This window comes from Mixophyes fleayi, chromosome 1, assembly GCF_038048845.1.
Source record: "Mixophyes fleayi isolate aMixFle1 chromosome 1, aMixFle1.hap1, whole genome shotgun sequence".
NCBI classification, from domain to species: Eukaryota; Metazoa; Chordata; class Amphibia; order Anura; family Limnodynastidae; genus Mixophyes; species Mixophyes fleayi.
In genome coordinates, this window is record NC_134402.1 from 213,151,450 (window position 1) to 213,168,111 (window position 16,662).

General features: G+C 40.8%; 1 protein-coding gene across 2 annotated transcripts in view; it reads left to right on the forward strand.

Moving 5' to 3' along the window:
* TBXA2R (thromboxane A2 receptor) overlaps nucleotides 1–16,662 on the forward strand; it is a 110,141-nt gene that overhangs the window by 82,625 nt on the left and 10,854 nt on the right. For both annotated transcript variants that reach the window (XM_075204889.1, XM_075204894.1), the window contains exon 2: nucleotides 12,893–13,880. In XM_075204889.1, coding sequence (XP_075060990.1) covers nucleotides 13,011–13,880 — 870 coding nt within the window. In that variant the 5' untranslated portion in view covers nucleotides 12,893–13,010. The remainder of the gene's footprint in view (nucleotides 1–12,892; nucleotides 13,881–16,662) is intronic.

Below are 16,662 nucleotides of genomic sequence, written 5' to 3' on the forward strand. Positions count from 1 at the left end.
TTCGCCAATTATTACCGAAGATTTATTCAAGGTTTTTCCTATTTAGTGGCTCTCATTGTTGTCTTTACCTGAAAGGGGGCAGATCCTGATAATTGGTCCTCAGAAGCTATCAATTCCTTTGAGGCTCTGAAAAAAGCCTTTGTCTCCACTCCTGTCTTGAGACATCCTAATCCTGAGTTGTTTTTCATTCTGGAGTTTGAAGCCTCTGACATTGGTGCTGGCGCTGTTCTCTCTCAAATGGATCCTGGTAATCACCAACTGTTTCCTTGCGCCTTATTCTCCCGCACGTTCTCTGCTGCAGAGTCCAACTATGATGTTGGTAATCAGGAATTCTTAGCCATCAAATGGGCTTTTGAAGAATGGCGTCATTGGCTGGAAGGAGCCATGCATGTCATCTCAGTCATCACTGACCATAAGAACCTTCAATATATTGAATCAGCAAAACGACTGAATCCAAGAAAAGCCTGTTGGTCATTGTTCTTTCCTTGTTTCCGTTTTATTATCAGTTATAGACCAGGATCTAAAAACACCAAGGCTTATGCTTCATCCAGATTCTTTGTCTCTCATCATGCTCCAGTTCCGAAACCGCTGCCAATAATACCACCTTCAATTATTCACGCAGGTTTAGCCCAGGACTTGGGTATAACCCTTCGCAGATTTCAAAAATTGGCTCCCTCTGAGACACCCGCAAACCGCTTATTTGTGCCAATTCACCCTCGAAAGGCTGTCCTCACTGAAGCCCACAAAAATAAAACTACCGGACATCCCGGTATCTTTAAAACCACAGAAAATCTCTCACGTTCTCTTTGGTGGGCCACCATGTCCTCAGATGTTTGAGACTTTTTTATGTCCTGTGAAATTTGTGCTAAAAACAAAACCTCTAGGAACCGCCTTTCTGGTCAGCTTATGCCATTATCTGTTCCTACAAGACCTTGGACACATTTGTCTATGGATTTTTATGTGGAGCTCCCTTCTTCAGTAGGCCACAATACTATTTGGGTAGTGGTTGACCGCTTCAGTAAAATGTCCCACTTCATACCTTTAACCAGTCTTCTTAGTGCACAGACCTAAGCGTCACTTTTTGTCCAGCACATTTTTCGGCTCCATGGCCTACCTTTAGATATTGTTTCTGATTGCAGGTCTCAATTTATTGCTCAATTCTGGAAGTCTTTTTGTGCACTTCTTGGAACAAACATCAGCCTCTCTTCAGCATACTATCCTCAATCCAATGGGCAAACTGAAAGGGCTACTCAATCCCTGGAGCAATTTCTATGCTTGTACATTTCTTGTACACAGCTTCTAGTCTGAAAAGTATCTGGAAGTAAGTTCAGTCTGTATTAAATCAAGCCTCATTTCAGTCCCAAAAATTTGCACGCTAACACCTGTGGGGCATAGCCTCCCTGCCGGTTATAGCGTTCCAGTCCTGTACTGTTGTTGACCTGCTTTTGGATTTCTGTTACCTGATCTTCCATTGTGACCTTTGCCTGTACCTTGGACCTTGCCTGTTTGCCTGTGACCCTGACCTTTTGGCTTGTATTCTGGACTTCGCTGTTTGCCTGTGACCCTGACCCTTTAGCTTGTATTCTGGACTTCGCTATTTCACTACGGACCTCTGACCTCGGCCTGCCTCTGACCACCCGGTTCTATCTGCACTATGGCCATCTTCGATGAGCTTTTACTACTCAGAGCTTAAGACCTGGGGGCATCTGAGTACCTGTGAGCACATAAAGGTCTACGGTAAAGGCGGCTGCTAAAGGTGAAGATCTCTACTCTATCTGTTCTAAAAGCTCATCTTGGTGGTCGTGGACCGTAACAGAGTGTCACACTATGGAGTGTCTGCAATAGCGGTTCATCCCCACTTGGAAAAGGGCTTGTTTCTTTTTAAAACTTACCTAATATGCGTACCATCCCTGTTTTTTTTTTGTTATAAACATTTAAGTGATTTACTACACTATATACTTTCTTTCTTGTATGAATTATTATTGCAGTTCTTTTGAATTAAGAAAAGGGTATGCCACCTGTTTCCAAATATTTGGCTGCGAAGAATCCTCTTATCTGATTCTAAGAATTCATGTGAGTACTTGTTTATATATTTTATTATTTATTTTGTTTACATGTAGGAACATAGTGGAGTTTCATATACAGACTGCAGGCAGCACACAGAAGCGCCACCCTATATCCATTTATTTTTTTATTGGAAATTTACACACATTACATGATTGTAAGGTGATTGGAATGAGATTATTAAACACTACAACCAACGAAATGAACCAACAATTAGCACTTTGGAGTGACTTTCGACCATTGTGTATGTATACACACTAAGCCGACATCCAAACAAACGGTCGTATGTCCGCTGTTTTGCACGCTGATTGGAGGAAAAAGCCCCAGTGTGTACCTAGTCTTTTTGTGTGAGGGAGGGAATTCCACAAACTGGGCGCAGCCCAAAAAAAGTCCTGCAACTGGCAGTGGTAATGAGTGTGGATGAGAGATGCAAATCTTGTGCAGAACGGAGGTGTTGAGTTACCAGATATTTTGAGACAAGTGAGCAGATTTATATTGGTGCAGTTATGTTGATGACCTTGTATATTAGTAGAAGTGTTTTACATTGTAATCAGTGAAAAACAGGCATCCAATGTAGAGACTGACCGAGTGAAGTAGGTTGAACAATTTGCAAGGAAAATCAGTCTAGCCACTGCATGCAAAATAGATTGTAGAGGTGAAAGTCTGATTTGGGGAAGACCAGTAAGGAGGGAATTGCAATAGTCAATGCAGGAGATTATGAAACATTTTTTGGATGTGTGTAAATGATTTAGATATAGAGTCGATGTGGGGAACAAAGAATAGTTTAAGTCAAGTAGGCAGCGAGCTTGTGGGGTTGGATTTTTGGTCATGTTGTCAACAGAAATAGAAATGTTAGGTAGGTAACTTCTGTTGGTTGGTGGGGATATTATTAACATTTTGAAAGATTGTGTTTGAGTTGGAGAGAGGACATCCAAGATGAAATGGCAGAGATATCAGGAGAGGATGGATAAATGTGTGTATCATTCGCATATAGATGATACTGAAATCCAAAGGAGCTTATTCGTTTTACAAAAAAAAGTGGTATAGATAGAAAAGAGCACGGGACCTAGTTCTAAGCCTGGTGGTACTCCAACTGATAAAGGAAGTGGATCTAGAGTAACTAACACTGGAAGAGGGATTAGATAAGTAGAATGAGAACTGTGATAGGAACAGCGTCTTGAAGACCTAGGGATTGTAGCATTTGTATGAGTAGAAAATGGTCAACAGTTTAAAGTACAGGAGAGAGATACAGGAGAAATAGAAGAGAGCAATGGCCTTTAGATTTAGCAGTAATGAAATCATTGACAACAGAAACGTGGATCTCCCCCGCGGACACCACCATCCCCATTGCACTCGCCAATGTTGGCCTCTTCTTTACCCACACTCCTCATCTTGGTGACTGTCATGGTGGCAGAATAGTCATACTACTGTCTCTTGGCTGTTCTTACAGTGTTACCAACCCCCACCCCCACCCCTCCTCCAAGAGCCTTTCTCTCCTTCTCCTTCATGGAAATTCACTCCATTCAGCTATTTATTCCTATTTGCCTCAGCATTGCAGTCATCCATCATCCTCCTGGTCACCCCTCTCAATTTCTCAACTTTACTGCCTACATTTCACAATTACTCTCCGCTGACTCTCTCACATGTATTCTCAGAACTGCTGCTCATAAAATCCTTATGCACGCCTTCTCAGTGACACATTAGCAGCCTTGACTTAAAATCCCTCGTTCTCATTCTCATTTCTTCTCAGTTTTCCCCATTGCTGCATTTTCTTTCTATATTACAACACACTCTGTAATACATTTTATGCTACAGCCTCAGTCACCCCTTTGCTCTACATCACTCCAAATCCCAACTCCCCATAGACTAACTATCTACAAAAGTGCTACTGTTCCTCCAAGCGAGAATGGAGCAGATCCTGATACGATGCTGACTTCATGTACTTTAAATTAATTCTTTCCTCCTATTACACTGCCCTCTTGCTCACCATACAAACTTTCTTTAAATTCAACATTTCCACCCTTTCCAGCAATCTCTGCTGCCTCTTCACCACCATTAATTTGCTTCTCTGTCCTCCTCACTCACTGCTGATGACTTTGCCACTTATTTTGCAGATAAACTTGATACCATCCATCATAAAATCACCCCTGTCAGATCCACCAACTCCGTTCACACTTCCAATTTCTACCTTTCCACCCTAAATTCCTTACCTCCTCCTTTAATTTCTTCCAAGAACCTACCCCATTGACCCAGCTCCCTCCAAGCACCTCTGCTCCCTCTCCCCCAATGATATCCTGCAGCTTGCTTAGCTCTATAATCTCTCCACCAGTGTCTTCACCTTCAAACATTCCCTCATCCCCTCCATTCACAGGAAATCCTCTTTTGACTGTTCCTCACTCTCCAACAATAACTTCATTTCTCAAATTCTTAAATTACCTATTTCTTTCCCCCTCTGTCTCATTTACCCTCTTCATTATGGCTTACAACCTCTTCACTCGATTGAAACAGCACACACCAAAATGACTGATGACTTTTCGCTTGTTTGAATGAAATCAATAAATTCATGTATATAAATAAACTTCTCTGCAGATCATATGTACATCACAAATTTGGCACTTTTTTCTTGAACGTGAGATTCTACCTATAATTTTTTTTAGAATGTACTAGATAAATGATAGCTGTAATCTCATTGCTTGCTGGGGCCAATAATTCCACTTTTTCTTTTTTGAAGTTTGATAAATCTATTCCTGGTGGTACAATCAAACAACAAAGAGTATTTTTTAGTTTTTTGTATTCTTGATGTGATTCATTATGAACTGTATTCCCTAGAAAATCTATAACTTCATTTTGGGTTTTATAAGATTATTAAATAACAGTTTCATACTAATTGTTTGTAAGATAATTTTTAGTTCATTGTTATAGTGGATTATTATTTCTAATACATTGGTTTTTAAGAAATATTTACAGTAAGTCTGTTCTCATTATATATTGGCAGTAATGCAAACCATAGGATCGGTAGCTAAGATCATAGGCCGACACTTTGTTTATATTTATAACAGTTTTTTATCTGCGTGTATGTAGGGCACCATTGAGAGTTAGGAATCCAGCTATGGGGTGCAGATTGCACCTGGACAAACCATTTTTCAATGTCAGGAGAAAAGTGTGCATTTTTTTTGGCAGGAAAAACACTGCTTTTGCATGTAGCATACAAATACTGGCAGCTTTATTTATACACTATGATTTAAAGTTGAGATAGGACACACTTCTCTCAAAATAAGTCCTCACATTTTAAATTTCCCTGTCCTACTGCCCAACATGATTTTTCTGTAGTCTTTTATTGGCTAGGCATCGTGTCAACTAGGACAACTAAAATGCTCGTTTTTAAATTAGGCAGAGGCACAGCTTATAAACATACATGCCAACTTTCAAAACTTCTCCCGGGGAGAAGTCATTGGACAGAGGGAAGGAGGGGGCCTATAAAATGCAAAAATTCATGGCATTGAATAGCAGGGTGGGGCTTACTGACGCCTTGAAGTTTGGCGAATCTGGGAGGTTTGCCTACTCTTTGGGGAGTCCTCCTTCAAATTCGGGAGCCTCCCGGGAATTCCCAGAAAGTAACAGAATGCTTAGAAATCAATCCCATTCTGACTTAAGAATGGTGTTGTTATTCAGAAGTAAACCTTTGATAAACACACTGGGTCTGATTCATTAAGGAAAGTAAGGCAAAAAAATTTCTCCTGGACAAAACCATGTTACAATGCAATGGGTGCATATTAGTTTATTGTTTGCTTTAATGAATCAGGCCCACTGTATTTTGCCAAATTTATTATGTTGAATGAGCTTACATTTTGGTAACAATTGTAATTTTTATGTAATGCAAGTTCCCAGTTCTTCAGAACATACAATTGGCAGCACAGAGTTTGCAGCTATTATAATGTGTCAGAGGTTTCATGACAGAAACTTTACCAAAGTACACTTTATTTGTTTTATGTTTTCCCCCTCTCTCTACTCTTGACCTCTCTCTCATCACCTCTACTAAACACTTCCCCGCTCTATTTTTTCTCTCTGGTTCAGTTATTTCTTTAACTCTCTCTCTATTTCCTAAACTTGCACTTAGTTTGTTTAGCAGCAGCTGCTGCTTCTTTATCTCACAAATTTAAGCTTTTCAAATTTTTCTCTTAATATCTCCCTAAATAAAATGGCTTCCAACAAAATGGCCACTGATGTAGCCAGCTCAGCCATGTACCATTAGTGCAGAACCAATAAACCTACGTGCAGGGCTGTCAAGAGGAATTCAGGGCCCCGGTACAACAAATTCATGGGGCCCCCCTTATAGTTGAGTATGCCCAAAAAGATTTTCAGGGGTGTGGTCATACGATTGGGGGCGTGGCTATGAACAATTGGGGCGTGGCTAGCACATCAAAATCACTAGGTCCTGAATTCACCGGACCGTGACATTTGTACAAGCACTCCTGACTTTCAGGACATCTAGCACCCTTGTGTAGTATAGGAAGAATGCAGTGTGTACAGAAAGAGTTCAGTCTTGGCCTGCGCCCACTGAGCTCACCAAGCACGCACCAAACATTGGCATTGTCCCTACTAGAATCACAACATTTCACACACTATGCTCCTCTGTCCTACCTGTTCTTCTCACTTTTACCACATGTGGCTGCTGGTTTCTTTAGTTGCAGCTTGTCCAGATCCTGGAATGTTGGAGGACCTATTTAGAAAAAAAAATGGCTAAATTTAGAAAATTACAGCCAGCCCCACTGTTAAATCAATAGCATCCATGATTAATAATTAGGCCTTCCTCCAGCCCCAACATTAAAATATTATTCCTATTACCCCGCAAACAAAATAGCAACCATTAATTAGCCACCATCTACCTCACACACACTACATTGCTAAAAGCTCCGTGCCATCACACACACATTACTGTGCCCCTTTATCATCACCACGATTTGCCCCCTTATGATCACACTGCACCCTCCATGCTGTTTTTGCCCCTTTCTTCATCCCCCTGTGCCATGCTGCCTTTGCACCTTCCTTTCATCATCCCCCTGTGCCATGCTGCTTTTGTCCCTCTTTTCTTTAACCCCCTGTGCCATGCTGCTTTTGTCCCTCTTTTCTTTAACCCCCTGTGCCATGCTGCTTTTGTCCCTCCTTTCTTTAACCCCCTGTGCCTCTCTGCGTTTCTCCTTCCTTTCTTTAACCCCTTGTGCCATGCTGCCTTTGTCCCCTGTTCTTTAACCCCCGTACCATGCTGCCTTTGTCCCCCTTTCTTTAACCCCTGTGCCATGCTGCTTTTGTCCCTCTCTTTCCTTTAACCCCCTGTGCCATGCTGCTTTTGTCCCTCCTTTCTTTAACCCCCTGTGCCTCTCTTCGTTTCTCTTTCCTTTCTTTAACCCCCTGTGCCATGCTGCCTTTGTCCCTCTTTTCTTTAACCCCCTGTGCATGCTGCCTTTGTCCCCCTTTCTTTAACCCCATGTGCCATGCTGCCTTTGTCCCCCTTTCTTTAACCCCCGTGCCATGCTGCCTTTATCCCCCTTTTCTTTAACCCCCATGCCATGCTGCTTTTGTCCCTCTTTTCTTTAACCCCCAGTGCCATGCTGCTTTTGTCCCTCTTTTCTTTAGCCCCCTGTGCCATGCTGCTTTTGTCCCTCTTTTCTTTAACCCCTCTGTGCCATGCTGCCCCCGCCTCCCCTTTTTTAACCCTTCTTTGTCATGCTGCCCCCCCTTTTTTAACTCCTCTGTGCACCACGCTTTCCTCCCTTCACTTACCTTTTCTTCTCTCCTTTTTCTTGGTCTTCTCTGCTGCTCTTTGCTCCATTGTCTGAATGCTGGGCATGACATGATGACGTCACACCCGGCATTCAGACAGTCTGAATGGAGCACAGAGCAGCAGAGAGCAGGGACGCCGGCGCCGCGATCACGTGAGTATGGGTTTTTTTCTAACTACTCTGCCCCCCCCACCAATGACCTCCCCCCGCCGCTAAAAAATAAAAATAAATTAAAAATGTCGTTTTTTAAAAAAAAAAAATCATCGGCGCAAAGGCCCAGGCCGGGCCCCCTGACATGCCCGGGCCCAGGTAATTAGTACCCGCCCCCCCCCCCTCTCGGTGGCCCTGGCTACGTGCATGTTACCCAATCATACCAGAGACAAATGTGTCATTTGCCTCACCTTTGTCTCTTCCCTAGTAGAAGATAATTTGATAACATAGTGTTAGTATGGTTTCATTTTTCAAAATGACAGACCAGACGAGAACAATTTATTGATTTTTATTATATATAATACAAATAGCATTCTAGTGACCCCTTTACAATACAGAGAGTAATCTCCTGACCACTACTATTCAATCCCAACCCTGTTCTGGAACCAATTTTAAATCTTGGTCCCCAGATCTCTGGTGTTTTAAAATTGCAGCCCTCTAACTATATGATGATTTTACAGTGCAGGTCCTCCAAATCTCTGGTGGTTTTTCAATATTGGTAGTGATACAATGCAAACTTCTAAAATCTTTGGTGGCTTTATAATGCATATCATCCCAAATCTCTGGTGGAATTTCAATATTGATAGTGATACAGTGCAGACTCTCTGAAGAATCTCTGGTGGCTTTTCAGTAAAGATCCCAGACTTATGATGGCTTTACTATACAGACCCCAGAGTTGTGGTGGCTTTCTCTAATCTTTTTTGATGACAAAATAAGGCACCAGGTCTCTGACTGCAACTCCTATAAATTACTCACCCCTCCTGTGGTCACACTCTTTCTCCTGACATGCTGGAGAACAGGTTTGGCTATCTGGGATGTTGTCATACCAAGCACAGATTCCTGCACTCTGATTGGTGGAAAGCTTCAGCAATTACCACTCAGTGTGTTGGGACCTCCTGACACTATGATAGGTTAATGGCGACCACCATCCACTAATCAACTGCAAGCTGTCATCTCCTGAGAATGACAGCATGCCCAGTAACCGTGCAGCCAAATGGTTTATGGCCACAGCTGAGAGCTGAGAGACAGGCAAATGATATTTCCTGGCCACTCTGATTATGTAAATAAATCACTAATGTCTGTGGAACTTTCTCTGACTGCTTTGGTCCACTAGGACATGAACTGTGCAACCTCAGGTAGAGCAGCCTAAAAGCATATTGAGGTGGGCAAGCATATTAATAAAGAGAATGGAAGGGTTAAATTTTTTAAAAAGTGCTATAAAAACTATATTTGTTTACTAGAGATACCTTAGATCTGAACTACTTGGTATGTATAAATCTATCCAAGGAAAATTTGTATAATGACCTTTACCTACCAATGATCACACAGATTACAAAAGGCCAGAAGTTGCAGCTGGAAAAAGGAAGATATTCACCCTCATTATAATAAAGAGATTGTTTACAGTAATAGTGGTTAAGATGTGGAAATCCTTACCACATGAGTTTGTGATTGCAAATTATACTAGCAGAATTGAAAGATTTGGATTAAATGCACATCATATAAGTAAACAGGCATTGTTTTTAAATCATACCCTTTTTATGTTACACATCTTCCTTTTATCATTTCATAATACACAGCTTGTGCGTAACACACATTCTACCCATTAGAACCCTCACATATTACATATTATGCCCAGCAGTGCTCACATATTTTATGCTCAGCATTGACTCCACATACCTTATGCTCATCGGTGACCACAAACATTGTTCCCATATAGATTAAGCCCATCAGATTACACAAGTATGATGATAAACAAAGCACACATACATGATGTCCAACTGTCACGCATCGGATCCGCTAACACCGCTTTTGGGTCCAGCGCTCCTACCTGTTCTTATCTGTAGTCGTTTTCCTCTCTGCGGTAGCGCTGCGCACCAACATTGACTATACACTTTATCACAAACAGTGCCCCACATGTTATGCTCATTATTGAAGGCATACAATATGTCCTTGAGAAACCACACATTGTATGCCCATTGTCCGCATACATTTTACCCAACAATACCCCCTTCCATCCATTAGTACCTCACTCCCAACCAATGACCGCACACCTTATGCTTAGCAGTGCTAATACACATTATGGTTATTATTGTCTGCATACATTTTGTGCCGAGTGTTGCATACATCCTACTAGCAATAGCAGACTGACAACATTAACTGAATCTGTGTTCACATACACTATGCCAGCAAAGAAAAACCCAATCTGATTGCTATTATAGAGGGATGAATTCTATCTGTTAATGCTTACATAAAAATTCTGAGTCCAATATGGTGACTTATATATAAAAGATGATTCATATCTAGTGACTAGAATGCAATTCTGAGACCAATCTGTTGACTAAAGTTCAATGCTGAGCCATAACTACCAACTTAGTATACAAAGCTATACAATGGTGAGTATGTAGAGTTCAACGATATCTAGTAGTATATAATGCCAGCTAATAATAAGAAAATGTGCAAGGTTGAGCCATATCTACAGAGTGTGATGCTGATTCCTACTTGGGGAACTATGCAACTATGCAAAGTTGAGAGATAGTCGGCGAGTAATATATGAAGATGAGATAGACAAATCTGATGACTGGCATATAAATCACAATCTAATAAATGGTGAGCCGGAATTTAGGTGTACACTTATGAAAAGGCAATTTAAGCCTATTTTTATGCTGTTAAAATTTAAGTGGAACAAGGCCATCTTGTTTTATCATATTATCATCATCATCATTTACTTATAGGGGGGTATTCAATTGTTAGCGAGGTTTTTTTTCCCCGCCGCGTAAAAAAAATAATAATCTCCCGTGGGTTTTTAACAGCAATAGCGACCGTTTTCAGTTAGCGCAGCGGGAAAACTTGTGCACTTCAATTGAAAAAGAGGGAATGCTGCCCTGTGCGTTAAAATTTGTGTTTGCAAGATTTTAGGAGAGTGAAGGGGAGTTTTAACGCGGTCATGTATAACACAAAAAAAGGTTTTGCATACATTTCCATACATTACATTGCATTACACATTGATGATATCTACATTACAGTACTTTCTTTAGCATATATTTTAATTGAACTATTTTTTACCATACAATCATCTATACCATGTCAAAACACATTACTACATTCATATTTGTACCAAAAACATACATAAATATAATTTATTAGTGATTTTATTTTATTTTATTTATTTATTTATTTTAGTTCATTATTTTTTCGCAAGAAAATCAACTTACACAAGTTAGGCATTAATAGTAAACATAAGTTTAACTTTTTTTCCACATTTTTACATGATTTAAAATACTTTTCAGAGGTTTTTTATTTTTAAAACACCCCAAGGTGGTGCAAGATAAAACAGCATATTTTCCTGTTTTACCCGCCGCGTTAAAAAACAATTGAATAGCTTTTAATGCGGATGCCTCTCGCACACCCTATACTTTCAATAGACCTTCTACTGGAGCGCGAGAGGACCGTTTGATGAAAAAAACCTGTAGCGTTAAAAATGTAATTGAATTGCGGGTTAAGTTAACCCACTCGAAAATGATAAAAAACAGTGTTAAAATGACTTAACGTGGTCAAAAAAACCAACTTGCTGACAATTGAATACCCCCCATATAACGCAGGAAAATTAAGTAGCTCTTTACAATTGGTAACAAACATAGCAATAAAATAATATTGGGTAATACAGACAGGCAGAGAGGTAAGAAGGCCCTGCACACAAGCTTACAATTTATATTACCACATTTTTGTTTAAGGTTATGTTTGTGCCACTGGTCTCCAGTGTAACGTGTTTATTTCTGTTTTTATGTCTGAATTTCTGATAAGGGGGGTTGTGTAGGTGTGATACATTTAAAATCTATTAATTTTTAGCTACTAGTAGAAAACATGTATTTTTATAGATCGATTGTAATGAAGTGTAAAGTCATGGAGGTCTGTGTAAGAGTGAAAAACATTTTCAATCTGGCCCTGGATCTATATACATTCTTATATGTTTCCCCTTCCCCTACAGAATCCTTTTCAAACTCCTCACCACCACTTACACGGCTCTCTCCAACTCTACTGCCCCTTATATCTCTAACCTCCTCTCCATTCACACTCCTGCCCGCTCCCTGCACTCGGCCAACAACTGCCGCCTCTCCTCCACCCTTATCACCTCTTCCCACTCCAGAAACCAAGACTTTTCCCGTGCAGCCCCCCTTCTCTGGAACGACCTCCCTTGTTCCATCCATCTCTCTCCTACTCTGTGCTCCTTCAAACGTGCACTCAAAACTCACCTCTTCCTCAAAGCCTACTAACCATCTACTTAACCCCCATCTCCTCCCTTTGCTCGTCCTTCCTTCTCTCCTCTTGCCTCCACTGGCTCCTCTTGTGCCTGGTCTGTTTACCCTCCCTTAGGATGTAAGCTTGTATGAGCAGGACCCCCTCCCCTCCTGTCTCCATACCTGTTCTTCCGCTCCGTCTTTACTGCATATGACTGCATATGTTCATTGTTCTGTATGGTTTCACCCTGTATAGTCTACTGTTAGTACTGTGTGCGGCGCTGCGGATACCTTGTGGCACCTAACAAATAAATGATAATAATAATAATAATAATAATATATGCACACCAGATGGATCCTAAGCATGAACTTTTATTAACTGATGAACTCTGGCAACCAATTGGGTAAACAATTTCTGCGATGGGCAGACCCATAAGAATTTTCCTGGACAAGAACTATATAAGAAATATTATTTTCATTATTTTCCTTTCTATTCTATTGAATTTTGTTATTAGGTTGTATGTTTGATTAAAAAATATGTAAAAAAAATAATATTTTAACCCTTTAACAACGGTTAAAAATATATATATACATTTTTTTCAGGTTATCAAGACCGTATGAAGCAATTGAAGGACAAACATGACAAGCAGCTCAAATCTATTAGTTCAGGAGAAGATAATGGAATCTTAATCTTTGTTATACATTTATTGATTACTCAAATATGATGCCATCAAAAGAACCTAGTATGTGCCTCGTAAATGAAGTTGTAACAACTCTGTGCCCCATGATGGAAATCGAAAAAAGCAATTTAACTTCACCTGCAGGCTCCTGCTTCCGATATATTAATATGACCAGTTCTATGGGTGGCCAAAAGCCTATTACATCCTTATGGTTCTCCACTATTTTTTCCATCATTGGCCTTTCATCCAACTTGTTTGCCTTTTGTGTCTTGGTCAGTGCATCCAAAAAAACCCGAAGTCGCTCACGGTCCTCTTTTTTAATTTTTCTTTGTGGTTTGGTAGTCACTGACTTCATGGGACTGTTAGTAACTGGCATTATTGTGGTTTCTTACCACCTAACACAGTTTGACTGGCAGGTTTTTGATCCAGGCTGCCATCTCTGTAATTTTTTGGGACTATCTATGGTTTTTTATGGGCAATGCCCACTTCTGCTTGGTGCATCCATGGCTGCTGAACGTTTTTTTGGTATAAACAGACCATTTTCACGTTCTGCCAATGTGTCAAAAAAGAGAGCTTGGGGCATTGTGGTCATGGTGTGGTGCTTTGCTTTCTTTTTAGCTTTGCTTCCCATATTAGGCATTGGGAAATATACCTTGCAGTACCCAAAGTCATGGTGCTTCCTAACATTGCTACAAGACTCGAAGAATAAAGCCTTTGGCTTAATCTTTTCCCTGACCGGCATCTTCTCTGTCTGTCTCTCATTTATCCTAAACACTATCAGTGTTGTGACCCTATGCAGAGTGTATCATGACCGTGAGTCTGTCCAAAGGCGCAGGGACAGTGAAGTAGAAATGATGGTCCAGCTGGTCGGAATCATGATAATTGCTAGTCTATGCTGGCTCCCATTATTGGTAAGTTTTTGACATTACAAAGTTAGTGCCTTTCACAATGTAATATAATTGCAGTGGCGCACGCAGGGGGGGTTTCTGGGCTAACTAAGTGCCCACCATAGCTGCACTGTCTTATACAGCAGCCGCGGCGCTGTCAAAGAAGCGTCCGCGACGGTGCTGTATTGTATACAGCACCACCGCGGACGCTTCTTTGACAGAGCCGCGGCTGCTGTATAGGATAGCGCTACCGAAACGGAGCTGCTGCTTTTTTTTTTTTTGGGGTCAGGGGTGGAAACCCCCCCCCCTGACAATCCTGCGTGCGCCCCTGAATTGTAGTCAGGCTTGCACTAGCCATTAAAAATACCAAAAGCATCACTGGACCACAAGCCATGGGCTTTGCTACAGGTCACAGAAATCCAAAGTGACTTCTAATAGCTGTAATAATTTATAGTAGGTTTATTATTCCTTAAAATACACAGTACTCCTAGTGAAAACTGAAGTGACAATAACTTTCCAATTACAGGACTCGGTTATACAGGATTTATTTTCAGAAGTGTATACATACTGCATATTTATATCATTTGTTTATTATAGTAATATTAAAAATAGTAATACACTCGGCGGCTGCCATTCAAATAATGGTGTGCAGTTATCTTGTAAATGCAATGTTTCAGGTCACTTGCTATGTTCATGTGCTTAACACAAATAGATTTAATTCCATTTTGATATCATAATTGTTAAATACCCAAAGAAAACCTGGCATAACTAAATGCCTTTGTCTAAATATGTAACTTCTTTATTGTGTCTTAAAATTTGTAACTTCTAGTTGCATTGCATGATTGGTGTTTAGTCATGTAAGTCCTTGTTTAATTTTACAATCATAAGAATTATGCTTTGAAAGAAAAATATAAAGAGTGAAGATCTTTACCAAACCATCACAATGTAACACATGGCATCATGCTACTGCATCACTTTGCAGGTAATTAAAACTCCCCCTAAATGTAATGATTTCTGTTGCTGTCTTAGTGTTACTGGTTGAAATTATTATGATGGTCCCACTAAAAGTTAGCACAAAAATGTTGTTTATGCTATTGCAACGCCTTTGCTCAACTGATCCAGTTGTACATGGTGAGTGCAGAGGATTAATGTATTTTAGTTTATACAATGTAAGTTCCAGCTCTCTTGCACTCCATTTCTAGTTCTTTACATTGAATCCAACTTATGTCAGGTGATTCCCTAGGCATCCAATAGCTGCTTTTTTTCTATAATAACATACACCAATCTGGCCACATCTTTCATACCACCTGGCTAATATTGTGTAGGTCCTCCTCATGCCGCCAAAACAGCTCTGATCCATCAAGACTGTAATGTTCGTGTTGGTGCTACCAATAAATATTGTCCGATCCGATTGATGTGGTTCCAACGCACAAAGAGATTTAATAGCAAAATATAGCAGGATAACAGCAAACCATGATGTTGCATAAAAGGTATAACAATATACAAGAAAGTATATCCAAATACATTACGCAATCACTCCCTGGGCCCAGATCCAAATTCAGTCTTATAGTCTGCAGTCAAGGAAAAGATTTAATACTGGCCCAGGGACTTGCTTATATACAATGTGAGTTAACAAAAAAAACAGTGATGAAGTTACAATGTACACAAAGAAAAACTAAGGATAAACTTTCTTCATTGGTCCAGGGGTCAAGTCAGTCCAGTACAATGCAGATCATAGGTAAGTTTAAAGGATTCTTCTGATAAGGTGGGGGCAGCTTACTCCAGCAGCTGAGCACGTCTTGCCTGAGGGAACCGACCTAATCCAGTTTAAACCAACCTATAAGCATACTGGTGAAATGAGGAATGATATAAGACCAAACACCATACATTTCTTAGGACCTGAAACATAAATACCTGTAATGTAAATTTATCTTTGCATAAATAACCTTTAAGTTTTACTACTAAACTGGTGTGTTTTAACTTTATTAAATGTGTACTATTTACAAATGTAAGTGTAAATATAAGTGTGTGTGTGTATTTTTTTCCTTTGCGAATGCGCTATTTATCTGTAGCATACTAATCACAATCGCACAGTAAAACAATATTAATCATTTTACCCTTCATCCAATTATTTGACTTCCACAAGGCATAGACTCCACAGACCTCTGAAGGTGTCTTGTGCTATCTGACACCAAGATATTAGAAGATCCTTTAAGTCCTGTATGCGGCGAGGTGGGGATTCCATGACCAGGAGCAGGCTAGGCTGGGGCCAGGCGGACAGCTGGTCGCAGGGCCGGTGCTATAGTGGGATACCTTGGGCTGGGTCACTGGGCTACCACATTTTTTCTCCTTTGAAATGTTCCTAATAAACTGCTGAGCCAATTCTAGCCCCTGCCCATGGCACTGACTTTTTCTCGGGTTAAAGTACAATTGGTGCTGGACTACGTCAAAACAAGAAAAGAAGGCCAGGAAATTATTACAATAACATAGAATCTAGCAGCCTTGAGTGCACCTGATAATCAAACTCAAAACTGTTCAGCTAAATCACTTGGGTTATTCTAGTTATCCTGGGTAGTGGACCCTCAGAACCACTATTATGCCACTCTTGTGAGTCTGGCACAGGGGCGGGCTGGCCTGGGGGCAGGGGGGCAGATGGCACCCGGGCCGGGCCAAAAAAGATGTGTTCGGCCCGGTCCCTGTGGCCACTCCCCCCGGCCAGTCACCTCCTCCAGTGTAGCTGTGGCGCAGCGCGGGTCTCCGTCCCTTCAAGTGTCACATGGGACGAAGAGAAGAAGACATCACGTCG